The sequence below is a fragment of the Theropithecus gelada genome, chromosome 6 (assembly GCF_003255815.1).
Source record: "Theropithecus gelada isolate Dixy chromosome 6, Tgel_1.0, whole genome shotgun sequence".
Classification (NCBI taxonomy): Eukaryota; Metazoa; Chordata; class Mammalia; order Primates; family Cercopithecidae; genus Theropithecus; species Theropithecus gelada.
The window spans coordinates 144060000-144075868 of NC_037673.1; the positions used below are offsets into that span (position 1 = coordinate 144060000).

Sequence of the window (15869 nt, forward strand, 5' to 3'; positions counted from 1 at the left end):
CAAATTATTAACTCAAAGCTTTTGCATAAGGTCTGAAGGGGAGATGAAGAAAATTGTTTTTAAAAAAGTGAAAATACAGGTGCATGAAACATAGATTCCAGACTGAAGACAAAAACAAAAACAAATACTGTCTGTTCCTTAAAATAATCCATGAAAACTAAAGAAAATTCCAATGAATTGAGTAACATTTGATTTTTTTTTATGTTTACTTATTTTGGTTGTCACGAAAACTGACTTTTTTTTTTTTTGCAGGATTTCTAGGTATGGCTTCTTTTTAAGTCTGGAAGAAGTGTTTTATTCTGAAGAAAAGTCAAACAATGTGATTGAAATTTTGGGGTAAGAAAGCCAATAAAAACTTTCTGAAAATTATTTGCAGTGCAGATGGTACCGCTAAGGATACAGATTTAAATATCGTAATATAATTCTTAAAATGAATATACAAAATGATGAACCATTCCTGAGTAACAATGAAATTATAAAGATGATAATACTTTGAAATGAAGAAAATTATTTAGTAGAATAAGGAAACCAATTTTGATACATGGATATGTTTTACGGAGAAAAATTTCAGCTCAACCATATAATAGTTAGCATTTATTGAGGGTTTAATATGAGTTAGGCACCTTTCTAAATAGGCTTTACACACATCAGTACATTTAACCTCCTGGGCAGCTCTGTGACGTAGGAAGTCTTTGTTTCATCACAATTTGTGATGAGAAAAGTGAGAAACAGTCTTTACATAAGAATAATGTAAAGAAGACTCACTAAAATACATTGCGGGCCAGGAGCTGGCTCCAGGTCAGATCCTACACCTCCTTGTTTGCTCTGAAGCCTTGGACACCTTGTGTCTGTACCTGAAACCTTGCTTCACCTCTGTCAGCCTCAATTTTCTCATCTGTAAACTGGGGTTGTCGATATCATTCTCATATGGCTATTGTGATGATTGACATAGGCAATGGATCAAAAGCCCTGTGGAAAAGCTGGGACACATAAGAGATTAATAACTATTAATACATGGTGGATATTACAATATTAATTTTAATAAATATTGTGTATATAGTAATATTATATTATACACTATTATAGTAATACTAGCAACATAAATATAAAAGTCTCCATATCATCTTGATAAGACTAACATTACTATATTACATTATTAAGATGGTAACTATTTTTCCAACAGAAAGAGATGTTCAAAGATAGAAAACTGAGTTTCTTCAGTATGTATTGTGTTCTCTGGCATTGGCAGCATCTAATCTTGATGTGGAAGACACTTGGGGTGCATGTGGGCCTAAAGAGTGATAAAGAATGGTGCAGGGTGGGGCAGGGTGAAGGGGAGAGCGCTCGGTAGGGCTCTGAATGATAGGCTTCCAAATCCCTTCTATCCTAGAGGTTCTATGGGGAAAAAAATGTCATCAGGAAAGTTTAATCCTACCAAGGAAAGGTTACACTATGACAGAGAAAAAAGAATGTATGACTATCTTACATAGATCTCATGTTGTATTTTTCTATTCTGTCCTACTTCTGGTCTAGCCCTTGCAAAATGCCAATGTAAATTCTGCCAAGAGAAAGATAGTGATGATTTGAGCTTTAAAAGTGATCTTAGAAATCTAGGATTAAAAATTGGACAGCTCAGTCAAAGGTAAGGAAAAGGTTGAGAGGTTATCAAGGCAAGCTAAGCTAACATAAACTTTGGCCTGGGTTATCTGTATTGGATGTTCCTGGAGGAACACAGTAAACTGGCAGGGATTGTCAGGGGCACAAAGTAACTCTCAGAGAGGAGATGTGAAGGAGTCGCTCTAGGAAGGTTGCTTACAAGGGAAATCCTATACAACCTTATACAATTCAGTGCAAAGGATTCTATCTTTAAAGTTTCTTGTTTTCAGCTACTTTTGCTTCCTGAAAACAGAACTAAAGGAGTAGACAGGAAAATATACCCCATCCCAAATTTGGTACCTGTGTCTGGAGGCTGTGGGGACAGTCACTCGAGGATAGAGAATGTTGGCTGATTTTCTGAGAATGCCCTAGAGGCAATAGAGGGCAATGGAATCAGAGAGTGAGCATTACCTTGACCCCCACCATCTTACAGAAGACAGGAATTCCCATCGCGGCTCCTCCACTAGCTGTGTCTCTGGGAGCAAATGAGTTAAACAGTTTGAACCTCATTTTCTTCAATGAGTTAAACAGTTTGAACCTCATTTTCTTCCTCAGTGAAGGCAGAATAGTAATTGCACCCTGTCTTTATCACGGGCCTGCTCTGATGGTTGTGAGGCTTGGTGTGAAAATGCTTTGCAGTCTGAAGGGCTGTGCCAATGGGACAGCTCCTGTCTGGAGCTGATTCTTCTCAACCTTGCAACCCAGACCTGTTGCCCTGCTGCCTCTGCCCTGAGAACCCTATTCCCTGCTCCTGTCCATTCATTCCCTCTGTCACTGTGCCTATGCTGTTCACGCAACCATAGTTTATCTCTGAGGGAGAGTTACAGAGTCCTGGGGCAGCCCCTGGCATGTTCATACACACTAACCATTGGATCACGCACTCATGGTGTCCACAGAAGAGACAAACAGGGCACATACCGCAACTTAGTGGCTCAGGGTGCTGCTCCAAGAAGCAGACAAACATGGTTGGAAATCCTTTCTCTACCCAAGTCTAGAGTTCTCACCTAAGTGAGTACTATAACAGTACTTATGCCACAGGATTTGGGGGAAAGCTGTTAAAAAAAAAATCATGTAAATTCATTCAACAAGTAATTTTGAGCACCTCCTATAGGCCAGGAAGTTTCCTCATCTGTAAAGTAGGGATAACAATGCCTACCTCAGCAGGTGGAAATGAGGATGAAATGAGATAATGGCATGAAAGCACTTAACACGCTTGACACAAACTAATTGCTCAAAAATTAACACTCACACATACACCCTTGTAAGGTAGATACTATTATTGTCCCATTTGACAAATGAAGAACACAGAGGGGTTTTATAACCTTCTCCAGGCCAGTCAGGTGCTAGTGAAGCAGCTGGGACTCTGGCAGGATGAAATGCGCTTATCAGCCCATGACAGATAGTAAACATTCAGTACGTTGTAGCTGTTTATATTATCAGCCCAAAGGTCTTAAGATTCGGCTCTATACACCATGGCTGTTCTGTAAATATCAGTGGGATTATTTGTCTTGCTGGATAGATGAATACTGCCCCGTTGCCCCAAAGGTTTCCACTTTTTAACTTATCCATTCCCTAGTAGCTGAACTGTCATTTTGTCATCAGAGCCTCAGAGCCAACCTGAGAGTATAAATTCACATCTAGGCATTGTTCATATTCTCTCTCTTAAAACCTGGCCCTTTTGAAAACACAATCACATTTATTTATAATAAAAGTGCTTTATGACTTGTTTGCCCTCTACATTCCCTTTGCTCTCTGGGGAAGGATGTTGACAGGCAATGAGACTTTACTTTAGCTCCTGGGCTGGGACCGTAATTAACTGCCAAGGAGAGGTAGCCAGCCAGGGGCAGCCAGCAGAGAAAAGGACAAGGCTGTGTGTGCTCATTTAAGAGGCTGGCTGCCAGTCAATCGTCAGAGGAAGGGGAGATTATGCTTGGCCTGAGGGCTTAGACAACAGTGCCAGGCCCAAGATACACAGGCAGCCTGGTTCAAACTTGAGAGTTACCCATTTTAAAAGGCTTGAATATGTGGCGTATTGGCAGTGTTGAAGTCCTCAGAGTCTCTGTTTCTGGGAATCTCATCAGTTCGTTCTCTGGAAAGCAGCAGCAGTTTAGGGTTCCCGGTCACGAGATTGACAAGCTTCTTCCTAGGAATGTAGATTGTCATCCTGTCGTAACTACAATTAAAGGAGTCTGCCTCCCTTGAAGTGTGATGTTGCTGCAGGGAGAGTTAGGGCCAATGAAATGTTTACAGATTGTCAGACCTGGGTAGAATCTTACAGCGGAGTGTTTGTCAACACGAAGCCTGGAAGTCGTCTGCATCTGTAGTGCATCGGAATTGCCTGGGCTGCTTTACCGAATACAAGTCCTGGTTTTCACCTGACTACTTTATCAGAATTCTTGGATTGTGGGCTCAGGAATCTTAATATTTAATCAGGTCCCCCAGGTTATACCATTGCACAGTGATGCTTGACAAGCCCAGATATGGAGAAGCAGATTCAGTCATCTGAATTACAGATAGAGACACTGAGACATTTAAATTCATCTCCAAGGAGAGATAAAGACAAATAATGCCCCACATCTTCTGACTCTCAAACAAATGCTATTCTAAAATGACATCATGTTCCTTTTGGCTTCATGGAAACTAAAAAATTTCCTTCACAGATTTTACATTACCGTCTCTTTATCTAAGGTCAAGGTTTACCTTAGTCAGGGGGCAAGAGGCTTTGGCAGATCCAAAGGACACTTATTATTGTTAAAATGAGGAGAAATAGATTTGGGGAGAAATAAAAAATTAAAATTTAATAATGATGTCAAGGAAGAAGAGGTAGATAAAAATTGAATACATATATTTGTTGGCTTGTGACTACTGCTTGTTGATCAAGAATGTTTTCTTACTCTATAATTATCTAAATAAGGCAACTTTATGCAGTCATTGTGGTCTCTAGTTTGCAGGGAGAAAAAACATCTTATGAATACTGGAGATCTCAAAATGCTTTCCTAGACATGACCCTAGTTGATATTCACACCACCTTGGTGAGATGTGTGTTTGCTTGTCCATTTAGGCGATGGGATTGAGCGAAGTAAAGAGACTTCCAAGTCTAGTTAGCAACTGACTTAAATCTAGAGAATAGTAAAAAGAACACCAATGCTGTAATTTTTTGCAAGTTTATTATGTGTCAGGCAGCTCTCTGAGCACTTGACATAAATTTTTTTTGTTCGATCCTCATAAACACATTATATACGTGTCTAATTCATACCTCAATATAGCTGTGATGTGATGAAGAAACTGAGGTATAAGAAATGCATCATCTTTAAATTATTCCTCTATTCATTCAACAAATACATATTGAGATTTTAAGTTCTCGAGATTATTTAGGCTCTAGGGACGCTAAGTAAACTGAATTCCTGCTTTTGTAGAGATTGAGGAGTGACTGCACTAAGCAAGTAAAAAGCAAATGTATAAACTGCTATGAAATAAGCCAAGAATAGGCTATGGGGAGGACCTGAGGATGGGGAAGTGTTCTGTGTTAGAGACTGTGGTCAGACACTTGATGGTTGACATCAAGTCAACCATCAGATGAGCAGACATCTGAAGGAGGTGAGTGAAGGAGCATGGAGCTGTCCAGGAAGAACAAGTGCAAAGGCCCTAAATGTGATTGGGGTCTCTCTCTTGATCCAGCAAAAATAGGAAACAGAGTGATCAAGAGAGAGAGAAGTGGGAGATGAGTCAAAGAGGGGGCTGGAGCGAATATCCTGTAGTGGTAGAGAAAGTTCTTTGACTCTAAGAGAGATAGGAAGCCAGTGGAAGGTATTGGGCAGTGGAGTAACATGATGTGGTACATTTCAGAAGGACTGCTTTGAATGCTCTGGGAGGTATAACCTTTGGAGGGCAAGAGTGGAACTTGCCCAGGGTCATGCAACTATTAAGTGCTTGGCGGTGGTAGGGGGACACTGTCTGAATTTTCATATCTGGCTTCCTGAACCAGGCTTCCAGAGGAGGCTGAGATCTGTCAAGTGAGCATGCTATTCTCACTTTCTGTGTGTCCTGTGCTCAGTTCCCTCCTGCCACATGCAATAACCTCTCCATGTGTACAGGGTATGTTGCCCTCTCTGGCAAAGGGCAGGAGTCCACTGGGGTGGGCCAGCAGGCAGAGCTGTGCTCCCTGCATGTGGACAGTCAGAGCTGCTCTTAAGGCCACGGCCTCAGGTAGCCCTCGCTCACCTTGGACTTCTCTTGATGCAGCTCTATCTGAATGTCTGTAAGCTTGGTCCTGAGGTCTTCATTGGCAGCTTGAAGGGCAACAATGAGTGCCTCGGGCTTCTCGCCCTTATTTCGCCCTTTTTTGGACATTGTTCCTTTCTAAATGGAGTCTGTTGGTTTTTAATTTCTTTCAAGCAGGTGCTGCCATGTTACTGTCTCTTATCCTGGAGTACGATGTCTCAGCATCTACTGTGTGGTGCTCCTTGGTAAGGTCTCCTCAACCGCTGCCCTGGAAGCCCTGAGAAGAGGCAGAGATAGTAGTTATTGTTTTGGCAAAGACCTGGTCTAAGTGCCAGTCAGTCTACTCTCAGCCTGAGTTACCTGTAAGAGCCTCCTCCTGAGGCTCTCCTGTCCTCAGTATCTCCTGTTCACTTGTACATGAATTTAGAGTGATATTTTTCAAATAGCTAATCTAATTATGTCAATATCTTGCTTAAAATCCTTCACCTGTAAGCATATCTCTTTCATGTCTTGGAGCGTTCTTTTTACCTGAAACTGCTTCCTCTTCTATCCTTATCTCCTCCATGTCACTCACTCATACTCCAACCATAAGGAACGTGGTCGTTAAAGGAAGTCACCTATGTGTTGACCAGAAAAGGCAGAGAGACCCAACTTTAAGCAAACCCAATGTATAGAGACAGGATTACATGTAATAGCTAAACTGTGAGAAGTGGAGAATAACTATAAATGAATCACTGGATTAACTGAGTCACTCATATATTCATTCATTCATTCAATCAGTCAATATTGTTAGAGCTCCTTCCATATGCTGTGCTAGGTATAGAATGTTGAAATAGAAAAATAAGTCAGAGTTCCAATGGGAAAAAATTTATCTATTTATCTATCCGTCTATCTATCAATCAATCACCTATCTATCTATTTACATCACTATCCATAATCTGATAAATGTTTTTTTAAAAAATAGGCATGAATTGTTTCAGAAGTATAGTGACCTCTCTTTCCATCTGGGTTGAATAAGAAAGGCTCACTGAAGAAGACACCAATGGCTTGGAACTTGAGGATTGGGTAAGATGATAACAGATGGAGAAACAGGTGAAGCATCCTGGGCAAAGAAAAAAGCAGGTGCTGAGACACAACAGAGAGAAATCACAGTGACTATTTGTGGGAAGAAATAGGGACTGATTAATTACACCCCCAAATGTGGTCGATGGGCACTAATATTGGAAAGGTTTCCTGGAAAGGATAGATGGCGGGGAGGCCTAGAATTTCAAGCTTAGAATGTTGGAAGCTTTTTTTTTCACTAAGCAATGGGGAAGCTGTTGAAGTTCTTGGCAGGTGTGTGCCCTAACAGAGCAGTACTTTGGTGTGGTTATTCTAGTGGCAGAATGGAGAGAGAATGAATGCAAGAAGACCAGATAGAAAGCAACTGAATTTGTCCAGGTAAAGAATGATGAAAGCCTAATCAGAATTGTGGCAAGAGGAGAGAAAAGGGGTAGGGGTAGGTGGATGTGTCTTGATTAACAAATTCTTGAATACTTCATAGGAATAAGGGGCCCAGAAGAATAGGAACACTAAATCATTAAAGTCAATGGGAAAAACATGACAAGATCCTAGAGAAAGCTTCCCGTGCAACCTTTCAGAAAATTGGGCACTGTGTGTGTTGAGGAGCTTCAGTCCAGAGCTGAGGGGAACTCCTGCTGACCACCCATATGCTCCAGCAGCTGCTACTCTCTTAAGACCCTTGTATCTAGCACTGACAAGCATGCTGGGACCCTGGGCTTTGTGCCATCTGCTCATGAGCACTGAAGCTGTGCTCTTTGAAGTACGTCCCTAGGGGAAGGGGACAGGGAGAGGTTAGGAGATAGGAAGGATGAGACTCTGCAGCAGTCATGGAACTGTCCACCACATTCCATCCTGTGCTAGATGCTGGAGTTGTCCTTCATGCTTCCTTTGCAAATCTGGCCAAATTATTAAAGTGCAGGGCTGCGAGGTCTCTGAGAGGCCATCTTTTTTTTTTTTTTCTGGTTATTAGTCTTGAATGAATTCAGCAAGCACATACTGAACATTTGTGTGACAAGCACCAATAGGCATAAGGATAAATAAGATAGTACTTACGCTCAAGTAGGTAGTGAGTGAGTAAATTCACGTGTGTGTGTGTGTGTGTGTGTATATATATATACATATATAAAATAGGTTTCTCTCTGTATGTATTTGATTTCTAAATGTTGTTGTTGTTCTGGCCTTTTCCAGATGACCTCCACTGGCCTCCTATATAGTTATGACCCACAGTTCTATATCGATAGCCCCGACCATTATGCAAACACCAGACTTGTATATACATATAACACTTTACTTATCAAATCCACTTGAATATCTGATTGGCATCTCAAACCTAGCATAACTAATACAGATGTCTTTATTACATTAGTACCCCCAAACCTTATTCTCCTCAGGTTTCCCTAGATCATTAAATGGCAAAATCACATGTCCAGTTGTCCTAGATACAAACTTAGAAATTATATTTTCTTCTATTTTATTCCTTGTGTCTTTTATTCAGTTCACTAAGAAGTTCTGCTTGCTTTGTCTATAAAATATGACCCTCTTTGGCCAATTTTCCTCAAACCTCTAAAGTGCTGCTGGAATACAGAGAAGAAAAGGAGCTTGGGAATAGCATTATAGTCCCTTCATTGTTGTCTTCTTGAATGAAGAACAGGCTTTTCCAAATGCAGATATGAAATGGCAGAGGAAAGAACTTGAGCAAAAACCTGAAGCCACAAATTTGCCTGGTATATTCAGAAAAGGTTGTGAAATGGAAGAAGAGAGACTGAGGTGAGATTTCAAAGGTTGTTGCAAGATAAGCTAGGGAGTTTGGAGTGGATTTTACAGGCATGAGGAAACATGGCAGCATTTGAACATACATGTAATAATAATAAGAGCTGCTAGTGACTGCTCACAATGAGTCCATCATTGGACTAAGGGCTTAACATACTGTTCTTACTTAATTCTCACAAAATTTAGGGAAAAATGATGAACTGAAAGATTAGGTAACTTGCCTAAATTGACCAAGTTGATTGGTGGTGATGCTCAGATTCAAATCTAAGCAATCTGAGACTGGGAACCAAGCTCTTATTCTCCGGACTGGGCTGCCTTGTATTTGCATTTTAGGAAGGTAACTGTCAGTATTATGGAAGATGGTGGAAGAAAGTCAGTTAGGCTGCTTTAATGGTCCATGTGAGAGGTAATACAACCCTCAAGAGATAAAAAGAAAGTGGCAACTTTGACACATGGAGTCATTGATGGAATTATGCCCAATTTTTGAACATTACTACTGGTTTGAACCTTCTTCTCTCCCATTGTAAATAACGACTATGAGTTCTACAGAATTGCTTGTAGCAAAAATGTGCAAAGGGACAGACATAATAGATACATTTTACATCTTTATTTATAATTCTACTTAAAAATGTAATATTATGTGCGGGACTTTATGTATTTTTAGCCTGGGAAGTATTGTGAACTTAGTTCCACAAAGGGTGAGGAAAAGGAAAAGGTGAAAAAAAATAGATGCACATTCAGAAGAGAAAAAAGCATCACAGGAAGTTATTGATAGCATCAGCCTATGGGTGCCTTAAGGTGAGCAACTTCATAACCACAGTGTTATACACCCCTCTGGTGGAGGAGAACTTTCCAAACCCTTCTCCAGTTGTAATGGGTGCCTAGCAATCTCATGATTCTCATAGTCTAATTCTACTGCATCTCTTTTGTTTCCTTGTGCTGCTTTTTTTTCTTTTCACAGCTTCTTTGCGATATGTCACATACTGTAACATTCACACTTTTAAAATGTACAGTTCAGTGGTTTTTAGTATATTCACAAGGTTGCATAAACAGCATCATAATCAATTTTAGAGCATTTTCATCATCCCCAAAAGAAACTCTATACCTATTAGCCGTCATTCCACCCAGCTCTCTCAGCCCTAGGCAACCACTAAGTCCATTTAGTGTTTTGTCTCTATTTAGTTTTGTCTCTATGGATTTGTCTATTCTGGACATTTTGTATAAGTGTAATCATATGACATGTTTTTTCTGTGTGTGTGTGTGACATCTTTAGCATAATGTTTTCCAGGTTCATCCATGTTGTAGCATGGATTGATACTTCATTTCTATTGCTGAATAATATTCTATTGTAGGGATCAACTGCATCTTATGTATTCATTCATTGCCTGATGGATACTCTTGCTGCCTTTGTGTAAGTGGCTTAAGGCCAGGCTTCTACAGAAGCTGCCAGCCATGACAAGGGACATCACTCTTGAAGGAGTGCAAAAAAGAGACTGCCTGAAGGTATCACTGCACACAGGTGGAATGTTTCTGGACACCCCAAGGTCTTTGCCACTGATGATGTCTGACCCACCAGATTATCAGGAGGAAGGATAGGAGCCTTGTTCCACTAAGGGTCAATCTCTGTGGGAGCTTTACAACATAAAAAACTTGAGGGAACTTTAAGTGAGCCTTACGTTTCTAGCTCCTAGTTGCATGGTCAGGCAGCAGTATCCCCAGGCAACACTGTGAGGCGTCAAATATTTGAATTTTAGCTTACTCTTCAGGCCTTCCACTATCCCTAATCAGGCACCTTCTACAGCCCCTGAGGCTGAGTTTCTCTGTAATGGTTTCTGTCTCTGATAAAGATATTAGAGAAGTTAGAGACAGCCTCTTAGAAAGTTTTGCATTTTGAAGATCATTGCTTAAAAGCACACCTTTATGGAGGAATGGATTATTAGTGAAAGAATTACAGGCATCATTCATTCATTTAACAGACATTTACTGAGAAGGTAATATAGTGTAGTATTTTAGAGGAGGGCTTCCTGAATCTTTGGTCTGGTTACATCAAAATCTACTTGAGAGCTCTAGTGATAAGAAGCTCCACTTCTGGAGGTTTTGATGTAGTAATTGGCACATGATTCTGATACACAGGCATCTTTGAGAACTTTTGATTAAAAGTATGGGCTACGGAGTCAGACACACCTGTTTAACTCCCACCTCCGCCTTTAGTAGCTGTATGATCTTAAATCACTTAATTCTCTAGGTCTCAATATTCCTCATCTTTCAAATGGGGTTTGGAGGGATGGAGATATGTAGTATCTATGACATTGGATTGCTTGGCAATTAAATGAAGGGATGTAAGTGATGCTCTTGCACAGCTCATGACACAAGAACTAACCACTTATTGAGTGCTTTCTATCTCTACTGTTAGCCACAGTAGAGGAAATAAAATACCCTGTAAGCTCTGTCTTCAAGATGCGTAAATTGAATAAGAATGACAGGGGATGTGTAAAATTATTGATAACTCAAGTAGTGCACTTACAGAGACCTTATATATTAAAAGAGCCCTTTATTTAGGAACTGGCAGAAAACTCTTGAGGGAGAGAACCCACTGAGAGAAAAGGAGTGACATCAGCAGAGGAAAATGCAGCCTCTGTCCCTCCTCACCAAGGTTTCTCCCAGCAGACTACTTCTGGAGACCAGGAGTGGGATGCCCCATCTGAAATCATCTTGAATCATCTACTCCCAACAAAGTCCTTTCACATCTTTTAGTGTTTAGGCAGCTTCCAGATCCAATCTTGATAAACAAGTTTTCAGGTCTAAAAATTCCCATTCAGCGTTCTTCTTTTTTAATTGACAAAAGTATGTATTTATGGTGTACAACATGATGTTTTGAAATATGTATAATTGTGGAATGTCTAAATCAAGCAAATTATCATATGCATTAACTCACATACTTATTTTTTTTTTGTGGTGAGAACCCTTAAAATCTACTTTCCTAGCAACTTTTAAGTATACAACACATTGTTATTAACTACACTCACCATGTTATACAACAGATCTCCATCCAGACTTACTCCTCCTAACTCACTGAAATTTTGTATCTTTTGACCAACGTCTCTCTATTCTTCCCTTCCCACCTGCTCCCCACCTTTTTTTTGCTCATTTGTTTGAGATGGAGTCTTGCTCTGTTGCCCAGGCTGGAGTGCAGTGGTGTGAACTTGGCTCACTGCAACCTGTGCCTCCCAGATTCAAGCGGTTCTTCTGCCTCAGCCTCCTGAGTAGCTGGGATTACAGGCATGCACTACCACTCTCGGCTAATTTTTGTATTTTTAGTAAAGATTCACCACATTGGTCAGGCTGGTCTTGAACTCCTGACCTTGTGAACCACCCGCCACAGCCTCCCAAAGTGCTGGGATCACAGGTGTGAGGCACCGCACCTGGCTACCCACCAGCCCCCTTAATCACCATTCCACTCTCTGCTACTCTATGAGTATGACCATTTCAGATTTTCCATATAAATGAAATCATACACTATTAGTCTTTCTGTACTTGGCTTATTTTACTTAATATAATGTCCTCTGGGGCTATCCATGTCACAAAAGCTGAATAGTACTTTATACTACCTTCTCTTCATCCATTTATTTGGTGATGGATACTGAGGTTGATTTCATATCTTGGTTATTGTGAATAATAGCATTATTCTTTTTTAACGACAAACACTGCAGTATTAAAATCAAGAAATTGAAAACATCAAATCAATTTATAAGTATTTACAAATGATGATTCTAAGAGTGTAACTGAGTTGTAACTCAGAGGAGAAATGCTTGAGGGGATGGATACCCCATTCTCCATGATGTACTTATTTCACATTACATGTCTCATGTACTTCATTTATATGTATACCTACTATGTACCCATAAAAATTGAAAATTAAAAAACAACTTTTCAGAAGAAAAAAAAATAATGAATTCATGCTATCGATCTTAGGTTATAATCCTGGTTGCATACTCTGTCCAGGAAAGTAAAAATATCCTAGAAATACTGTTTTGATGTCCAACTATATTTTATTTATTTATTTATTTATTTATCATGGAATGTCACTCTGTCACTCAGGCTGGAGTGCAGTGGCACAATCTTGGCTCACCGCAACCTCTGCCTCCCAGGTTCAATTCTCGTGCTTCAGCCTCCCGAGTAGCTGGGATCACAAGCATGCACCACCATGCCCGGCTAATTTTTGTATTTTCAGTAGAGATGGGGTTTCTCCATGCTGTCCAGGCTGGTTTTGAACTCCTGGGCTCAAGAGATCTGCCCACCTTGGCCTCCCAAAGTGCTGGAATTACAGGCGTGAGCCACCATGCCCAGCCTCCAACTACATTTTCTACTGACTCTCACATCATAAAATACCACACAATTCTTTGTCAGAAATGTAGCCACATGTGGTCAAGAAAATATGGCCACTATTTACTGAGTACTCTTCTTGACTTTTGGTAGATGTTAAAAAGTGCGTCATTCCTACCCTTAGGTGACTTCCAACCTAAAGAGGAGACAAACACCTGCAAAAAGAAAACTAATTCTACAAAGCAGGGAATAGTAAATACTATGAATGTAGCTCAGAGTGGAGTGATAAAGCATGAAGACTTCATAAAAAGGATGGCACTGAGCTGAGCCTGAATGATATTACCTACCTTAGTGGAGCTCCTACTCTGTGCCAGGCAATGGCATTAACTCATTGAACTATTCCAATTAAACTTTGCAGACATTTACTTTTATTATTTTTTAGATAGGGAAATTGAGGCTCAAAGAGGTTAATTGTAAAAAATTACACAGTTAAGAAATAGCAGACCTGCAACTCAAATGCACATGCCGGTCTCCAAAGCGGCTTAGATATAACATTTTCCTAAAGAGAGGGCAGGATTCAGCTCTGGTTGCCGGTAGGCTACAGAGGTGGCAAAGGTGTCAGCTGGGGTTACAAAATAGAATGGTGATTAGTAACAGTTAAGAGTTTGGCATTTGAAATCAAAAACTGGCTTTGAATAAAATTTCCTAGCTGTATATTCTTGAGAAGTTGCTTAAACTCTCTAAGCTTCTATTTCCTCACCGTGAAATAGGAAAAGTGCTGTATTTACCTCATTGAGTTATTTCAAGGAATAAATGAGTTAAAGTATGTAAAACAACTAGCAAGTTATTATTATCATTGTTATATTTTCTTTTTATGACTGAATTATCCACTAAACATCATCTTAAATTGAGAGGGAATAGGAAACTGATTTATCACCTCTTTGTGTTAAAAGGACAGGGCAGAGAAAGCAGAGATCCCTGAAGAGACTAAAGAAATTCATGCTCTGCTTCTGCGGAAATGGGACCTACATTGACAGGGTCAGTATTCCCAGGGGTCTTGGCTTTGTAGCTGGTTCTGCCCCAAGCTATAAGCTGAATAAAGTCATTATTAATCTCAAGGTTTCCAATATGGCTGTTGCCACTGCATTGTGATGTGAAAGCAACTGTTACATAAAATAGCTAACGTTCACATGTATGAAGCTAAATGCTTCAACCCTTTTCTATAATTAATATTTGGATATATCAATTCTAACAAAGCCTTCTTAGTTGCTCTAAGCCTCCCTTCTTTTCCAAAGATGATGTTTTTCAATGAGATGCTATTAGTGCTTAAAATGAATGAAGTAAACTTGCATACTTTATTCCTGGTCACCTGCAGTGACATCCTGTTACTTTTTAAACCCTTCTCCATGCAGGAAAAATGTCACACTGTGTATTCATAAATTTGACACAAAAATTTAATATAAAGGAGAGAGGGCTGCTGTTTACGCCAGTCCAACCTTGAAGTTCTACCTTCTCATAATAAAGGGAATGTGGTGGCATGGCTATAGGGTCAAAAAGTTTTAATCCATTACATGTCAGTTAGAGAAAAATGAATGTGAAATATCCACATTCAGCACAGTAGCAATTTTGCATCTTTTGGATTGTAAATTTCCAGATTTGTATGTCTTTTTGTTTGTCTTCTCTCTCCTAGCGTATGAAATCGCTCTCTTTATCACATCATCATAATAGTTGTTGTTACAAATTATTTAAAGTCAATACACTTTTTCACATGAAAAGAATGCTATATAAATATAACCAAAAAGTTATTACTCATGATAAATAATTTGGATCTCAGGTTTAAAACTTCACATTTGAAATATGTTTCATAAAGTACAGAGAGAAAGCACTCAGCACACATACAAGAGACATCCAACCTCTTTAAGGGGAACTGTCAGGAAGGCTTGGTAGAAGTAATGTCTAAGTTGAGATCCAAAGCAAGTAGTATTCATCCAGAACTGATCTACTAAGCAAACCCTTGACTTTGCTCATGGAATTCTTTGTTTGATTTCCCTTTTCCTCCCTCAACTCCCTGGTGAACTCCATTCTACTCATCTTTTAAGGGCCAGATCAAATGTCATGTCATATCACTTTTCTTCATACCTCTTCACCATACCCTGGGTGGAATAAATTATTCCTTCACCTGGGTTTTCATTTACACTTTGAAGATATTTCTTACAGCATTCATCACTGATTCTTCAATTTATTAACTCACTAAAATACAGATATTCATGAAGTGCCTGGTGGAGGACATGTGAGTGCTAAGCAAGAGAGACAGCATATTTGCCCACCCTAGAGGAGGAATCAGCAATTTAATACAGTGTGATAATCACCCAGAGGACAAGAGATGGGCATCACAGGAATCTCGGTGAGTCAGGAAAGATTCCTTAGGAAAAGTGACATACTGGCCAGGTGTCGTGGCTCACACCGGTAATCCCAGCACTTTGGGAGGCCGAGGCAGGTGGATCACTTGAGTCCAGGAGTTCTAGACCAGCCTGGGCAACACGGAGAAATCTCATCTCTACAAAAAATACAAAACATTAGCCAGGCACGGTGGCAAATGCTTGTAGTCCCAGCTACTTGGGAGGCTGAGGTGAGAAGATCACTTGAACCTGGGAGGTCAAGGTTGCAGTGAGCTGACATCATGCCACTGCACTCCAGCCTCGGTGACAGAATGAACCTCTGTCTAAAGAAAAAAAAAAAGAAAGAAAGAAAAAGAAAAAGTGACATATAGAAGTGAGATCTGTAAAATAAGAAGGAAGGAACCAGCAAGCAGAAGGTTAGGGTGGGAAAGAAGAATA

General features: G+C 40.0%; 1 protein-coding gene across 4 annotated transcripts in view; it reads right to left on the reverse strand.

The window, feature by feature from the left end:
• Positions 1 to 15869, reverse strand: part of JAKMIP2 (janus kinase and microtubule interacting protein 2) — a 188354-nt gene that overhangs the window by 78038 nt on the left and 94447 nt on the right. For 3 of the 4 annotated variants that reach the window (XM_025387742.1, XM_025387741.1, XM_025387740.1), the window contains exon 2: positions 5878 to 6154. The exons of the other annotated variant lie outside the window; for it this stretch is intronic. In XM_025387742.1, coding sequence (XP_025243527.1) covers positions 5878 to 6006 — 129 coding nt within the window. In that variant the 5' untranslated portion in view covers positions 6007 to 6154. The remainder of the gene's footprint in view (positions 1 to 5877; positions 6155 to 15869) is intronic. 4 annotated transcript variants of the gene reach the window in all.